Genomic DNA, 17,347 nt, shown 5'->3' on the forward strand with positions numbered 1-17,347 from the left:
GATCTTCAGAAACTACCACATCAACAGCTTCAACAATAAGTGAAGGAACAACAAGGCCTCCAAAGGCAGAAACCACTGGTCCAGTTACGTCCTCTACCACTTCAACTGTTGAGATCACAACTTCAGTTCCAGGTGTCAAGACAACCAGTCCTGAAACTCCATTTGTGACATCCAAGCCAACGGTTAGCACCACAATTAAGACACCTTCTTCAACCACAGAATCTTCAGGAACCACCACATCAAAAGCTACAACAATAAGTGAAGGAACAACAAGGCCACCAAAGGCAGAAACCACTGGTCCAGTTACGTCCTCTACCACTTCAATTGTTGAGATCTCAACTTCAGTTCCAGGTGTCAAGACAACCAGTCCTGAAACTCCATTTGTGACATCCAAGCCATCCGTTAGCACCACAATTAAGACACCTTCTTCAACCACAGAATCTTCAGGAACCACTACATCCAAGGCTTCAACAATAAGTGAAGGAACAACAAGGCCTCCAAAGGCAGAAACCACTGGTCCAGTTACGTCCTCTACCACTTCAACTGTTGAGATCACAACTTCAGTTCCAGGTGTCAAGACAACCAGTCCTGAAACTCCATTTGTGACATCCAAGCCATCCGTTAGCACCACAATTAAAACACCTTCTTCAACCACAGAATCTTCAGGAACCACTACATCCAAGGCTTCAACAATAAGTGAAGGAACAACAAGGCCACCAAAGGCAGAAACCACTGGTCCAGTTACGTCCTCTACCACTTCAACTGTTGAGATCACAACTTCAGTTCCAGGTGTCAAAACAACCAGCCCTGAAACTCCATTTGTGACATCCAAGCCAACGGTTAGCACCACAATTAAAACACCTTCTTCAACCACAGAATCTTCAGGAACCACTACATCCAAGGCTTCAACAATAAGTGAAGGAACAACAAGGCCACCAAAGGCAGAAACCACTGGTCCAGTTACGTCCTCTACCACTTCAACTGTTGAGATCACAACTTCAGTTCCAGGTGTCAAAACAACCAGCCCTGAAACTCCATTTGTGACATCCAAGCCAACGGTTAGCACCACAATTAAAACACCTTCTTCAACCACAGAATCTTCAGGAACCACTACATCCAAGGCTTCAACAATAAGTGAAGGAACAACAAGGCCACCAAAGGCAGAAACCACTGGTCCAGTTACGTCCTCTACCACTTCAACTGTTGAGATCACAACTTCAGTTCCAGGTGTCAAAACAACCAGCCCTGAAACTCCATTTGTGACATCCAAGCCATCTGTTAGTACCACAGTCAAAGCAACAAGTTTGAGTTCCCATAGTACCATATCAACGACAGTACTTCCCACTACCAGGGAGGAACTCCTAACATCTACTTTAGAAACTACACCAAAAATAACAATAGTAAGCACAGAAACAACAATTCAACCCAAGAATGTTTCAACAATTTATACCACAGTAGTTCTTCAAACTTCAACTTCAGTTCCAGTGGTCTCAACCAAAAGCTTGGAAACAACTGTTCCCGTTTTCACTGGATCTTCCTTTTCATCATCTCCAATCACAAAGCCTTCTATTTTGAACACAACACGCGTTTTGGTTTCAACTTTTACCACAACAAAGTCTCCCGGAGGTACAACTATCATTGGGCCTATAACGAAGACACTTCCAGGCACAACAAAAATTGACACAACCATCCAACCAACAGGATCTACTGTCCTTTCGTCAACACAGTACACCACCAGTCCACCGTGTCTGTGTGTTGTGGATGGTACTCCCTATCATTCTGGTAAGTATTATTTAATTTTGACTAATATCTTTTTCCTTCTTTTTATTGTGAATTTAATAAGCTCATTCATTATTTCTTCATGTCATCTAAAGTTTTATTTTATTTTTTTATGATAGCTTAAAAAATATTCAAAAATACAGGCATAGCTCACGATCAGGATTGCCCCATAAACCTCCCAGGGCCTTCTAAGCCTTCCAGGACCTTTGTATAGCATATGAAATCTGAAAAAGTGCACATGATCACTTTCATTTCCAAAAGTTGTTTCAGGAAGTTGGATAAACTCAATAATTAACAACTTGACAAGCAATAGCTTGACAAGCTGTAATGACCTATAATACTTCCTTCACTCTCATCAAATAAACAGTCCTCGTGAATTTAACTTGATAGAAACGCTTTCATTGTTAGTAGCGTTTTCATTGTGAAATACCATATTTAATGGTCAGATTTCCTGAAGTGGTTCTGAGTGAATAACACAAGTAGCTCAATTACAACAACAAAACATCACTCTGACAAATACTTATTCAAGAACATCATAGCATGCACAGCATGATTTTATCATTTTATTTATTTGATAAAAGTAATTAATAATACAAAATATACATCTTTGACAAGTTGTATTATATATATATATATATTTTTTTTTTAATGTCAAATATCTGTCTTCCACAGGGGACGTTTTGTACAACGTTACTGATGGCTTAGGGTGGTGTTATGTTGCATTTTGCAATGCACACTGTAAAGTTGAGACACAATCAATCCCATGCCCTACTACACCACCAGTTACTAGCACCGTTCCACCGTCTACCACCCCAGTGTCTGGGACAACGACAAAGGCCACAATTTCAAGCTCAGCTACCTCAACCACAACAGCTCCTACCTTTACATCTACCACAGCAAACACTCCAACTACAGCTTCCCTGGACTGCGATTATGTATCTCCACCAAAAAAGGTATTATATGAAAACACACTTTATTATATGCATTTTGTGAGCAAAAACGATTCTAAATGCTTTGTAAAACATACAGGACTGTCTCAGAAAATTAGAATATTGTGATTTTCTGTAATGCAATTACAAAAACAAAAAAGTCATACATTCTGGATTCATTACAAATCAACTGAAATATTGCAAGCCTTTTATTATTTTAATATTGCTGTTCATGGCTTACAGCTTAAGAAAACTCAAATATCCTATCTCAAAAAATTAGAAGATTCTGGGAATCTTAATCTTAAACTGTAAGCCATAATTGGCAATATTAAAATAATAAAAGGCTTGCAATATTTCAGTTGATTTGTAATGAATCCAGAATGTATGACTTTTTTGTTTTTTTAATTGCATTACAGAAAATAAAGAACTTTATCACAATATTCAAATTTTCTGAGACAGTCCTGTAGACAGTGTTTAAAAAAAGGCTTTATTAGCAGTCGTAAAAGAGTACTTAATCTTTCATTACTTCTGCTGTTTGGTTTAGGTTTTGATCAGTAAATGATCAAAGTGTAACGTCCCTGTGTTCTAGTGTAATTATCTAATTTCAAGACCGGATAAGCACCTAATAAGAGGATGTACTTTATTTTCGCATCATTGTACATTTCTACAGTCATGCTCTTAGCTACACTAAATACCATGTGTGTTTAAAGTATGAAATGCTTTCAAAAGTATGCTTGCTACGGTTATGATAATGTAAACCACATGGGGAAGTTTGGCCCCTGAGTTAAAAACAGTCCGAAACTTTGAGTAAAATATTAAGTTACTGCTTCTCCATATCCATTCAGAACGGAGAGTCCTGGAAGGTTGACCAATGCACCACAGCTACTTGTATTGATGGCAAGATCACAGAGTTACCCGCCACCTGTCCTCCAGTACAACAACCCATCTGCACCAACGGACGCCAAGTTGTCGCCGTCTCTGATGAGAGCGGCTGTTGCTTTCACTATGAATGTGAATGTAAGTTAGATATATCAAACTTCCATAACATATTCAATAACTGACTGTTATATGTTTGAAAGAATCTTGTAAAAATGTGCTAAGACTATGCAGGCTTGCAGTTGGTTGCAGTCAGTACTCGGGTTGTAAAAAACAATCAGGGGGGATGGTGGATTTTATCATATGGGGACAGATAATTTGTGCTGATTACAAATAATATAATATATTACAAATAATAGCAGTGACCAAAACACCTGCAGAAATACTGCAGGAATGACATAGCAGCAGTTAAATGCAGCCTTCTGTAAGCTTTAAATATCCACTGGGCTTACATCAAATACATCAAAACACAACAATAAAAAACACTTTTCTGAACTTATCAATATGACTCTGTCCTTCACAGGATAAGTAAAATGGATCACTGCAAAAACTCACAATCTTAACAAGAATATTGGTCTTATTTCTAGTTAAAATGTCTCATTTTAGTAAAAAAAATCTCATTACACTTAAAACAAGACTCATCACTGGAAAAAACAACAATTTTCACCTGTTTCAAGTATATTTTCACTTGAAATAAGTAGAAAAATCTGCCAGTGGAACAAGATTTTTTTGCTTGTAATAAGAAGATAAATCTTGTCCCACTGGCAGATTTTTCTACTTATTTCAAGTGAAAATTTACTTGAAACAGGTGAAAATTGTCAAATAAGTTATTTTTCTGGTGTTATTTTTCTGGTGATGACTCTAAATGTTGAAATAGCAGTAAAACCACATTCATTGATGAAATGACATAAGGGATGGAAAGGAGGGATGGCAGTTTTACAGGGGGGATGATTTGGACCGTTTTTATTTCAGGGGGGGTGATTTGGACCGTTTTTATTTCAGGGGGATGATTTGGACCGTTTTTATTTCAGGGGGATGATTTGGACCGTTTTTATTTCAGGGGGGGATGATTTGGACCGTTTGTATTTCAGGGGGGATGATTTGGACCGTTTTTATTTCAGGGGGGATGATTTGGACCGTTTGTATTTCAGGGGGGATGCCATCCCCCCTCATCCCCCCTCAACTCCAGTACTGGTTGCAGTTAAATGTTATGTACAATAATTTGGGTATTTAATAACTTTTTTTTTTGTCAGAATAGCCTGCATAAAACAACACAAGTTCATGCAACTACTTGTAAATTTAGCACGTAAAATGGTTCAAACTGGAATAAACAGGAATAAACAGGAAGGAAAAGTGGCTAAAGCATGTTCTCAATAGCACTTACAGTATGTAAGATTTATGTCCCACTGATGTGACTGAATTCAGCAGTTTCTAATTCATTTCTTGGGCAGATACTTAACCATAAAAAGCATTCATGTCGTGGTAATTACAGTCTTTCCTATTATACCTATATTATTGTACTTGCTCATACTTATTCTCATTTGCAGGTGTGTGCAGTGTTTGGACTGGAGCCCACTTCATTACATTTGATGGAAAATCGTACAATTTCAACGAGAACTGTTCTTACTATCTGGTTAAAGAGATCATCTCTAAATATAATCTAACTATTACAAGAAGTCATGACTGCTATCCTTCAGACAGTCTATTCTGTCCTGTGGCTCTCACCGTGACATATAAATCCACCCAGGTAGTTTTAACTCAGGTGAAGACTTCAGGAACTACAGTTAACGCGGTAAGCAGCAGTCCCAACTGACAAGAGTGTTGGTGTCTCACTTCAACAATCAGTTTGGCAACACATACTGGCTAATTCCTTAATCGTAGATTTATTATACATGGGGAAAATTGTTATCGTACATAGTTCATAGTAATCTAGCATGTATTTTTTCTCTTTCTCCTGCTAACAGGTATTTATAAACCAGAAACGTATCTATCCAGCGTTTGGCAATTCTGTTGTAGTCCTCACTAGCACAGATATGGTGACCACGTTGCTGATACCGGAGATCAACGCTAAAATAATCTACAGAAGCTCCTCATTCAACATTGACCTGCCCTTTTCCCTGTTTGGAGGAAACACAGAGGGACAGTGTGGTGAGTTAACACCACACTCTGTTATTATCAAAACACTGTTCACTCATTATTTTAAGGCATGAGAAATGTGGGCGGTACAGTAACAGACAACTTTGGGATGCTGTGTAAAACGTAAATAAAAACAGACTTGATGAGACTTGACAATGATTTGCAAATCTCCCAAATCTGTGTTTATTCCCAATAGAATATAAACAACATATCAGTTGTTTCTATTCAATTCAATTCTATTCAATTTTATTTTTATAGCGTCTAATACAACAGATGTTATCTCTAGACGCTTTCCAGAGATCCAGAACAAGAACATAAACATGAACATAAACATAAACCCCCGAGCAATTATTACATAAACAATGGCAGGTAAAAACTCCCCTAGTGGGAGAAAAGCCTTAAACCAAACAGTGGCAAGAAAAACTCCCCTTTAGGAGGGAAGAAACCTGGACCAGGACCTGGATCATAAGGGGGGACCCTCCTGCCGAAGGCCAGACTGGGGGGTCGGGGACGTCAGCAGCACATAGCAGTCATGTGGAAGCAGCAGCGGGATGACCAGAGGGGGGGGAGGGGGGTTTCCGGGACCGCAGGCCAGCACGCAGCTCCTGAGGCTCCGGCCTGCAAACATGCACAAAAGAGAAAAAAGGGGGCCAGCTCAAGAAACTACAGGAACGATGGACAAAAATGATAGCTATGAGATACTTATAATAAATAAAAATGGAAATGGAGAAGAGAGGAAGGGAAGAGGAGAGGAGAAGAAGGGTGGGAGGCACCGCCCAGTGGATCATGTCGGTGCCCCCCTGCAGCATAAGCCTATAGCAGCATATCTACCACCAAGCTATATTTGAGACTAACTATTATAGTCTTGTTCTATAGCTGCAACTATGACTACTGACTCTAACACACTAGAGTTTACACTAACTAGAGATTTACCAACACCAGCTAGAGGTTTACTAAACACTAACTATAGGCTTTACTAAACAGAAAGGTTTTCAACTGACATTTTGCCACTACATGGAAAATATTAGCTCGATCAGTTATCAGCGACCGTTCAGCAATCTCCTCAGTTTTGTTTGCTTGATGTAGACTCATGATCTGAGCTTCTGAAGCATAACATATTTTCCACAAACACAGGAGGCATTTTTCTCACAAGGGCGTTAAAAGAATACAAAGCTATTCATGGTATCAGTTATGGTTAAATAACTATTTTTTGGCAGGCTGTGGTTGATTGTTAGAGTTGATCAGTATGGTAAAACACAGCAAATTTTATATTTACATTTTTCAATATTACATTTGATAAATTACAGCAGTAAACAATTGATATTATTCTAAATAATTACGTGTGTAACATAAACATTACATCACTCATTTTCATTTCACAGGTACCTGTGACAACTCCCAGGCCAATGACTGCCGTTCTCCAAATGGTCAGGTGGAAAGTTGCTCAGATTCTGCAGGCCAGTGGGAAGTCCCCGGTACCCCCTGTGTTACCCCATCACCCGCCCCGGTTTCTACAGCAACACCTACAACCTCAACAAAGTCCCCGGGATCAACAACTCCAGCCTGCAAACCTGCCATCTGTGATCTCCTCACCAGCAGGTATGGGAACGCCTGCATATGCATGTGTATGTGTGTGTCTAGTTCTCTGTTCATTTATAGTTTTATCACAAAGTAACAAACAAACATTGTCAAATCTTCATTATTTGGGTGTTGTAGACATGCTGTAGATCAGGCGTGGGCAACCCAAAATGTTGAAAGAGCAATAATGGACCAAAAACACAAAAAAGAAATATGTCTGGAGCCGCAAAAAATGAAAAGTGTTGTATAAGCCTTGGAATGAAGGCAAATGGTGAAATGCGAAATGTCGTGAAAAAAGTCGAAATGTTCGAGAAAAAAGTCGAAATGTTGAGGAAAAAAGTCAAAATGTCGCGAAAAAAGGCGAAATTTCGAGAGAAAAGTCAAAATTTTGAGAAATAGTCGAAATGTTGAGATTAATGTTGAAGTACAATTTCGAGAAAAAATTTGAAATGTCGAGAAAAAAGTCAAAATGTCCGGATTAAAAAGGAAAACGAAAAAGGAAGAAAAAAAAAGGAAAAAAAGGAAAAAAAGAAGAAAAAAAGAAAAAAAAGAGAAAAGAAAAAGAAAAAAAAAGGAAAAAAGGTCAAACATTTGTGAAAAAGCTCCAGGGAGCCACTAGGGCGGCGCTAGAGCCGCGGGTTGACGACCCCTGCTGTAGATGAGTAAACATGTTTAAGAAATGTATACAAATAAATTGCTCGATCATACTGCATGATGATGAATAATCTAAACAGATCAAAGTCCCTAGAACTTTTTTTTTTATGTACTATGGTTTTAGGGAGAGTTTAAAAAGAGAGAAAAGATCTGACCAAGAAATCTACAAGAGCAAAAATTAATAAACATGTACAGTATATTGCATATTTTTTTTTTCGATTTTTGTTGGGCTCTAGTGGCCCTTTATTCAAGTTGTAGACAGGAAGGGGGTAGAGAGAGAGAATGGGGATGACATGCAGCAAAGGTGTGCAGGCCGGGATTGGAACAGGAGGGCAGTAGTCTCAGTATATGAGCCGCTTCCTTAACCCACTGCGCCACCGAGCGGCCCATTTTCTGAACTTTTCTAATGTGCTAACTTGATGTACTATCCTCTCTAGTGTATTTGGACCTTGTCACACGGCCATACCCCCTGGACCATTTGCGACGTCATGTGCTTATGAAGTCTGCAACGGTGGCAATAACTCCTGCAGCAGTTTGGAGGCCTACGCCACCGAGTGTGCAAATGCAGGAGTCTGTATTGACTGGAGGAATTCTACCAATGGGCTGTGTGGTAATATATACTGATATTAGCATGTGATACTTGATGTGTTAGAGGTTTTAAAAATGTGTCAATAAACATATTTCTACCTTACAGAGCACACGTGTCCAGGCAACAAAGTGTACATGCCCTGTGGTACGTCAGTAGAATTGACATGCAATGAAAGGTAAGGTCTATTGTAAATTAGGACGTTGCTGGTAAATTTTTAGATTCAAAAGTTTCATAAGACACGGTGAATATCACGTGAATTTGATATTATGGACCATTAACACGATGGACCAATGGCAATCGTTTCCACTCTTAGAGCCTTGCTCTCAGAAAACAACTGAAGTGTAATAATCGAAAATGTAATTTGTCATATCAGATACAACAAAAAGTTCCAGGCGGACAGCGATACATCCACAAACTACAACAAGGAAGGTTGCTTTTGCCCTCAAGGAACTACCTTGTTTAACACAGTGTATGACACTTGTGTTGCCTCTTGTGGTAAGAAAATGTTCTAATAAAAAAATAAATAAAAAATTCTGCACCAGTTTTCTGGGAAATAACTTTGGCTCACAGAAGCAGAAAAGCACACATTGTTCATATGTTGCTGACTGACTGATAGAGGTGTGTCTGACCGACAAACAACGTAGGTTAGTTCATTGTACAATGGGTAGTATACTCTTCCTTTTTTGTTTGTTGTTAAACGATGTATAAAATTGACTGATTTTTTGGGTTTTAAATCTTTGTCCGTATGATTGATGTGGGGCAGCACAGTTGCTGAAAGATGGTTCCTGGTTTGTATCCCAACCGGAGTCTATGTGGGGTCTGCATGTGTCTTGTTTGCATGGGTTATCGCTGGCCTCCCCTCCTTCCTCCCTCAGTCCAAACACATGAATGCTGACTCTAAGCATGCAGCTCCCGAAGCTCCGGCCCAATCAGCAAGCCCCAGGTTAGGTTCAGGGTCGGGGAAAGGTTGAGAAGAGGCAGGGCTAGGGAGAGGAGTCTTTTTGGACAAATCTCTCCCCCGCCTGACCGGGCCGTTACCCTGCCCCTCTCACTCCCACGCTGCAGGTTCCGGTGTTGTGCATTCAGAGATGCTCTTCGCCACCGGCAGAGGATGCTGCAACATGTACAAAAGAGAAAAAACGCCCGCCCTCCAAATCTACATTTAGATACTCTAGGAACTACGAGTAAACCTGCACTCCGAGAACGGAGAGCTCTGCCAGGAACATAAGGCACTATCAGGTCTTGCAAATAATGCGGAGCTAAGCCATTTTGGGCTTTATACGCAAGTAATACAATTTTAAATTGGATTCTGAATTTTATGGGTAACCAATGGAGCGACGCTAACACTGGAGAGACGTGGTCTCTCCCGCTGATTCCTGTCAGCACTTTGCTGCTGCATTTTGGATCAGCTGGAGCCTATTCAGCAAATTACTTGGACATCCTGCTAATAAAACATTATAGTAATCTAGTCTAGAAGATACAAATGCATGAACTAGTTTTTCTGCATCACTCTGCGAGAGGATTTTCTTAATCTTTGCAATATTACGGAGATGGAAAAATGCTATTTTACAAACCTGATTGACATATGGTTTAAACGACAAATCCTGATCAAAAACAACGGCAAGGTGTAAGTGCTGTTTTCGGATTTTTTTTTACCTGATTAGTTCATAAACTACACCTGCTCCTCAATGTAATGTAATGGATAATCTGAATTTGTAACATCGTATTTGTCTGTGTTTGTATTTCAGATTGTGTTGGACCTGATGGAAAACCCAAACAGGTGAAAACTTCCCCGCACACACATGTTCACACATGCAGCCTAACTGTGGCCTCACCTGTTTCTAAACTGGTTTGTTTCTCATAAACAGCCAGGTGACACGTGGTTAAGTGAATGCAACATCTGCGAGTGTGACGAGGACTCGATGAGCGTCCATTGTCAGCCTGTTGAGTGTCCACCAGTGCAGAGTCCCAACTGTAGCGAGCCAGGCCAGCAGCTGTCCAACAAAACAGAGGGCTGCTGCACAACACAGACATGTGGTCAGTTATGTTGTTACACACACTTATTTACCACAAAGCTACGAACGATGGCAGTAACAGAAACTCATGTACAGCATTGTTCTTTCTGGGATTATTTCGGGTATTTGGGAAAAAAAAAAAACAGTTTACTGCAGGTTAACATTCATAAATCAATGTACTCAAAAGTAGCTCAAAAATATTTTTGTTTTAGATTTTGTGTTTTGTCTTTGACAGACACAGGTAAGATGTCAAGTTCCACCCTGCCCATTATAAATGCTCAACTCAGATGACAATATACCTTTTAAATAGTCTAACATGCAGAACCAGGTGTTATTGAAATTATTGTTATAAAAATTATGTAATGTGTCACTTCCACATTCTAAGAATGACATTTCTGCCTTCCAGAATGCGTTGCAAACTTGTGTCCAACGCCAGTTACCTGCCCACTGGGATTCCAGCTCAGCGTCACCAGTGGCACCTGCTGCCAGTCCTACAAGTGTGGTACGTGCCTTTCCTGTCTATATATGTGCAATTTTATTTAAAGGTTGATAGTGCTGAAAAATAAGTGAAACAAAAGTAGAAAAATCAGTTATAGTTGAAACAAACAGGATTTTCTCAGAACTCATACTGCTGTAAGACAATTCAATTTCAAGTAGTTTTTCCAAATAAATCTGTCATAGTTAACGTTACACACATCTGTTTATCTTTGCAGTGCCTAAAGGTGTATGTGTCTATAACATGACGGAGTTCCAGGTAAGTAAAATTGTCAAAAATGACTCAAGTGGTCACGTGTTCATCACGGTAACCTGCACTTGTGTCTGAATGAGATTTTCGATTGTTTTCCTGAAATCCTGTTGGAGTCCCAAATCAACATAACATAAACAAGCAAAGACACAGAGGCTGTTAGAATGATTTTTAATGCTTCCTGCAGAAATATGGGGAGGAGAGCAGAGGAGTGCAGGGCCCGCTGGCCCTCACAGAGAACTCCCAAGCTCTTCTCCCAAGATCTTCTTGCAGCATCAGCTTTTTATTGAGAATTTGTGACAGGAACATGACCATTTTAAGACAGCCAATAGTAGACAGTGGATGGACAATGGGAGGAAACAGACGGAGAAACAGACATCGGGGTTAAAAGGTCACACGTGATATTTCCAGTTAAAGAGGAACTAATCTTGGTATGAAGAAACAAACAGACATCTTTAGCTTAAAGTCTTTAAAAGCAACGGGTCACATAGGTCAAATGCCTTCCTGACTAAAACAGGAACTTCATGGGGGTCTTTAACAGATGGTCCCGGCTAACCTCCAGTTAACCTCAAAGACAATGAGACAGTTGTTAACAAAAATGTGACAAGCATGTGGAAAACAGGAAGTTTTCCAAGCTGACCTAATAAACCTGATTCTGATTCTGATTCTGATAGTTTCATAAGGACAAGACTAATTCAAAAGTTTGATTAATCCCACAATCCATCCGTCAGTCTTTTCTCTTTGCAAGATCAGAAAATTACATAAAAATATAAGAAACCGTTAATCATTCAACTGCTGGGTTTGTAAATGATGTCCCAGTTTACATGGACAAACATCTTCCACAACCCCAACTAGTTAACTAGTCACACTGCATTTGTTGTTATTGTTTTAAAAAATAAAAATGAAAACAGATAAATGCATTAAGGTGCAAATGTGAACATGTAATACATGATTTTACAGCCTGGTGCAAAGATACCAACCCCAGACTCACCAATAGAATCAGTTCTGGAAGCACCGTCGAGAACAACCCTCTCATTAGAAACGACACCAGAAACTGTATCAGAGGAGTCGCTCAAACCCGGGCCCTGCCAGGAATGTTACTGTGGCCCCAAAATGGATCCCATCACTCAGCTGCACATCATTACTTGCAAACCTCTGGTCTGCAACACAAGCTGCCCCGAGGTGAGTCCCAGTAACCCTCTTTTGCTGTCACGGTTCACCTGGACCTCAGAGATACAGTTGCTTAGTTGGAAACTGGTCCAGTCTGACCCCTCACTTGAGCGTATGCATGTAAATGTATGAGACTAATAAAGCCCACAATATAAAGCTTTTATCTTGAAAGAGTTCTACAGGACTGTCTCAGAAAATTAGAATATTGTGATAAAGTCCATTATTTTCTGTAATGCAAAAATGTCATACATTCTGGATTCATTACAAATCAACTGAAATATTGCAAGCCTTTTATTATTTTAATATTGCTGATCATGGCTTACAGCTTAAGAAAACTCAAATATCCTATCTCAAAAAATTAGAATGTTTTGGGAATCTTAATCTTAAACTGTAAGCCATGATCAGCAATATTAATCAATATCCAACAGCCAAAATGTATAGTTTCCTTCCAGAGTCCAGTACTGTATTGTTTTTCACTGTCCCTCTCTCTCTTGTCCTGCAGGGTTCTGAGTACGAGAGCAGCCCGGTCTCGTGCTGTGGGAAGTGTGTCCAGAGGAGCTGTATTCTCACCACGCCAAACAATCTAACAGTAGAAATTGAGGTTAGTATTGTTTTATTTATAAGTGTTTACTAATTAAAACATACAAACTGTAATTGTACATCATTTCAGACAACTCTAGTGAGGGTGGTTTACATTTTACAACATAGTTAAAAAAAAGGTTGTCTGTTTAACCCTTTTGCTATCTTCGGATCAATGAAGGAGGAGGGAGGAAGGGAAGAAGGAAGGAAGAAAATAAGCAAGGAAGGAAGAAAGAAAAGAAGGAAGGAATGGAGGAAAGAAGGAAGGAAGGGAGGAAAAAAGGAAGGAAGGAAAGAAGGAAGGAAGGGAGAAAAGAAGGAAGGAAGGAAGGAAGGAAGGAAGGAAGGAAGGAAGGAAGGAAGGAAGGAAGGAAGGAAGGAAGGAAGGAAGGAAGGAAGGAAGGAAGGAAGGAAGGAAGGAAGGGAGGAAAGAAGGGAGAAAAGGAGGGAGAAAAGAATGAAGGAAGGAAGGAAAGAAGGGAGGAAAGAAGGAAGGAAGGGAAAAAATAAGGAAGGAAGGAAGGAAGGAAGGAAGGAAGGAAGGAAGGGAGGAAAGAAGGAAGGGAGAAGGAAGGAAAGAAGGAAGGAAGGGATAAAAGAAGGAAGAAAAGAAGGAAGGGAGGGAGGAAAGAAGGGAGGAAAGAAGGGAAGAAGGAAGGAAGGAAGGAAGGAAGGAAGGAAGGAAGGAAGGAAGGAAGGAAGGAAGGAAGGAAGGAAGGAAGGAAGGAAGGGAAAAAAGAATGAAGGAAGGAAAGGAGAAAACAAGGAAAGAATGTACAAGGGGAGGAAAGAAGGATGGAAGGGAGGAAAGAAGGAAGGAAAGGAGTAAAGAAGGAAAGGAGTAAAGAAGGAAGGAAGGAAGAAAAGAGGAAGGGAGAAGGAAGGAGAGAGCAGGAGGAAAGAAGGACAGGAGAATTAGGTCATTTTGACCCAAAGACAGTACAAGGGTTAAAAATAAATATCTGAATTCCCGTCAATCAGCCGGTCTGCAGGAACTCTGCAGCAGCTACTAATTTAACTGTGCTCTTCATTTTCACAAGGTGGATGGCACTTATGTACCACCTGATGACAAGTGTGTACAGTATACCTGTGAAAAGGTAAACGACCAGATCACCACGAAGGAAACCAGAACCACCTGTCCTCCCTTTAACCCGTCGGACTGTGAACCTGTGAGTCAAAGAAAAACTCCTTGTCCCTTTCTGCACCTTCAACACATGCTGCCCCTTTCTTTCTTGCAAAGTTAAGTGTTTGTGTTCTCCAGGGTACCGAGACAACCGATGCCGCGGGCTGCTGCAAAAGCTGTGAGTCAGAGCATTTTTAGTGATGCATTAGAAATGGAAGCCATCGTGTAACTGAGGTTTTGCGTTCCAGGCAAACTGCGAACCGTCTGTGAAGTTCACAGTAGCCAGACGACCGTGGAGGTGAACGGCTGCGTCAGCGCAGAGCTGGTCAACGTAACGTCCTGCGTCGGAACCTGCGGAAGCTCTTCCATGTGAGTGTAACCTTTCTGAAGGTGCCGAGTACGCGGGGGCTCCGATGAAGAGGCCGCAACAGCCAGTGACTACGTTTACATGCAGTCAAAATTGGGGTTATTGCTAATATTCCGGTTACTGAAACATTCAGAATATTCTGTTTACATGGTAATTAATCATTCAGGATATCTGGATCAAACCAGCGACGCGCGGAGAACGTGATGACGCAATTCCCGTCATTTCCACTTCTTCTTCCTGTATCCAAATTCAAAACAAATGCTGCTTCGCGCAACTTTTCTCTCATCTTCGTGTAAATCTTCTATCCCGGTACTTTCTAGCGTCTACAAATGCAGAAATGTTCATATCCTTCATTACATTTATGAAGTGATTAGTCTCCTCCTGGTCTTGGTTTCTCCGTGTTTAGAAGAACTTCCTGGACTCAAAAGACCAGGATTCCTTGTGAACAGAACATGTGCAGAAAACAAATTCCTGTTCCGTTTGATGGGGATATTCTGTTTGGCGTTTAAATGACCCAATATTCAGGTTTTAAAAGGAGTAACCCAGGGCTCATATTGGGGTTTTTAAAAACCGGAATATGAGTAAATTCTGGTTATTCAAAGGGGTTATTGGTGTTTACATGGCCGTGCAAATTCCGGTTATTGCCAATATTCGGGTTTTAAAAGGGTTATTGTCACTGTGGCTCATACATTCCATTTATTTTATTACAACTCAAACTCTAAGAAGAAACAAGGACAGTCATACTACGGCTAGGACACGTTCAAAAGAAATCTAAACCCAACATACTTCAAATAAAGCACCACATAACGATGTACAACAACCAACCATGTCACCATCAAAGTGAACTCCCAGCATGCACCACAACGGTGGACGGAGGACTTCGCCAGCATCCTTCTTTTATCAGAACTTAGACAATCTGATAAGATTATTCATTTAATTATATGACTAGTTATCTAAAAAAAGTCATTTTCAAAAGGGGATTTCTTGTTCCTCAGAGTTCAAGGTGCCCAGTTTTCTTTTCTTTTTGCTTATAAAAAAAAGCTAAATGAAGTTTGGAGAACAGGCTTACTGAACAGATCAGACCAGCAGGACCAACGTGTCCAGGTAGTTCATCTGGTCTGAACCAGGAGATGCCTAGATTATTGACATATCCCGGCTTAATCCTTTACCTTGGTTTCGTTTAACATCCCTCGGGTTTGAAAGATCCTCCTGTTCGTTTGTCTGGTGCACCCTAAGGAAACCAGTGAAATAGAATCAAAGTTTGTACAAGCTTTTATTATGTCATGCAGAAGGTTTTCCGGGTGAAGGTTCACTTCTCTCAAACCACATAGGCAGGAGAGAAAATGCACAAGGTGGTCATGGATCCAGTCATATTTATACTAAAAAAGGAGGTGTTCTTTGTACGTAAACCCCATCTGCCAAACATATCAGACCTTCAGTCCTTCCTATTTAAAGCAGCACAATGCAACTTTTCCACCTTAATATAATATTTCCAGAGTCATTGTGATGGTACATCAACTTACAACAGGTTTAATGAACCTCTGTCATGGTCTGAGGGGTCACTATGTAACTTGGAGGAGCATGGTAGGAACCCTTCCACACTACTGGTAAAGCACTACCGCTTTTGTCCAAAGGAGCTGCCAAACTCAACCAAAGCTGAAAGTTACATTGTGCTGCTTTAAGATGTCAACCCAGATAACGGATAAGAACCATCAGTGTTAAAATATCTGTTTTTTCTTCATTATCTTCACTTAACGAAGAGTAAATATCTGAACTATTTTAACAGCCTAGTCATAAAACAGCAGTTGACCCTGCAACTAGAGAAAACAGCCTAAACTACAGCTGAACTCCTGGACAGGCAAACAGAGAAAAAACACCAGTGTAGAATCTTATAGAAAAACCCTTCAAACTCTTAAACAATTTCATAAACTCCTAACAGGTCTTAAAATAAGGTAAGCATACAACCTTAAATGAACACAAGAATCATAATTATTTATTGAACCAAACTAAGAGAACGTGCAGCAAACACTTAAATCCCCACCCTGGTTCCCGAACTGACAGCGTGTTTGTGTTGGCAGGTACTCTTGGGCCGCCAACACCATGGAGCACCGGTGTCAGTGCTGCCGGGAGGCCACCAGCAGCCAGCGGCAGGTGACGCTCACCTGCACCGACGGCTCCAAGCTCCAGCACAGCTACACCCAGGTGGAAACGTGTCACTGCACCAAAGCGTGTGCAGCCGACACGACGCCCAAACCGCAGCGCCGCAGAAGACGCTGAGCTCAGCTCACAGCTTCAGCCACCAGAGCTTACTCTGCTCAGGCTGTGTAATTTATAACATGTTCTTTTTCAGTGTCACAATATGCATGTGTGACAGAAACTTCCTTCAAGCTTACTCTGTCATTATTAAAATATTTCTGCAACTAACGTTTCCCTGAGTATTCTTTGCTGGCATCATGAAGCTCCTGGGGCGTGTGGTGGCAAAAATTGTTGTTCGTTCAATAAAGTGTTCAAAAAAGAATGTCAGGACACATCAGCTGTCTTTCTGGAGTTTTAATAAAAGAAAAACCATTCATGAATGGAGGATCACACAGTGCAGACCTGATCAGACGAGCAGTCATCCTGTAATTCCCTGGAGATGTTTAGGCACACGCTATCTTATACTTTCAGCCAGGCTGGGAACAAAAGACAAAACATGTCACCCTGACCACCATGCCAGGCACTGTGTCAAAAGGAGCTTGACCTCGGCCCTCGGCAGCATAGGAATGTTCACAACAAAACAGGATTGTGAAAGCATACAAGACCAAAAT

At 40.5% G+C, this 17,347-nt stretch overlaps 1 protein-coding gene across 1 annotated transcript in view; it reads left to right on the forward strand.

Moving 5' to 3' along the window:
• Nucleotides 1-16,969, forward strand: part of LOC133418890 (mucin-2-like) — a 54,598-nt gene extending 37,629 nt beyond the window's left edge. The window contains exons 34-52 of the mRNA XM_061707775.1: nucleotides 133-1,782; nucleotides 2,452-2,732; nucleotides 3,554-3,725; nucleotides 5,132-5,376; nucleotides 5,549-5,732; nucleotides 7,103-7,319; nucleotides 8,390-8,562; nucleotides 8,647-8,716; nucleotides 8,915-9,036; nucleotides 10,290-10,321; nucleotides 10,410-10,578; nucleotides 10,963-11,058; nucleotides 11,270-11,310; nucleotides 12,262-12,483; nucleotides 12,974-13,072; nucleotides 14,091-14,219; nucleotides 14,312-14,351; nucleotides 14,422-14,542; nucleotides 16,619-16,969. Of these exons, the coding sequence (XP_061563759.1) occupies nucleotides 133-1,782; nucleotides 2,452-2,732; nucleotides 3,554-3,725; nucleotides 5,132-5,376; nucleotides 5,549-5,732; nucleotides 7,103-7,319; nucleotides 8,390-8,562; nucleotides 8,647-8,716; nucleotides 8,915-9,036; nucleotides 10,290-10,321; nucleotides 10,410-10,578; nucleotides 10,963-11,058; nucleotides 11,270-11,310; nucleotides 12,262-12,483; nucleotides 12,974-13,072; nucleotides 14,091-14,219; nucleotides 14,312-14,351; nucleotides 14,422-14,542; nucleotides 16,619-16,817 (4,262 nt within the window). The 3' untranslated portion in view covers nucleotides 16,818-16,969. The remainder of the gene's footprint in view (nucleotides 1-132; nucleotides 1,783-2,451; nucleotides 2,733-3,553; nucleotides 3,726-5,131; nucleotides 5,377-5,548; nucleotides 5,733-7,102; nucleotides 7,320-8,389; nucleotides 8,563-8,646; nucleotides 8,717-8,914; nucleotides 9,037-10,289; nucleotides 10,322-10,409; nucleotides 10,579-10,962; nucleotides 11,059-11,269; nucleotides 11,311-12,261; nucleotides 12,484-12,973; nucleotides 13,073-14,090; nucleotides 14,220-14,311; nucleotides 14,352-14,421; nucleotides 14,543-16,618) is intronic.
• Nucleotides 16,970-17,347: the final 378 nt, after the last annotated feature.

This window comes from Cololabis saira, chromosome 2 (genome assembly GCF_033807715.1).
Source record: "Cololabis saira isolate AMF1-May2022 chromosome 2, fColSai1.1, whole genome shotgun sequence".
Lineage (NCBI taxonomy): Eukaryota > Metazoa > Chordata > Actinopteri > Beloniformes > Belonidae > Cololabis > Cololabis saira.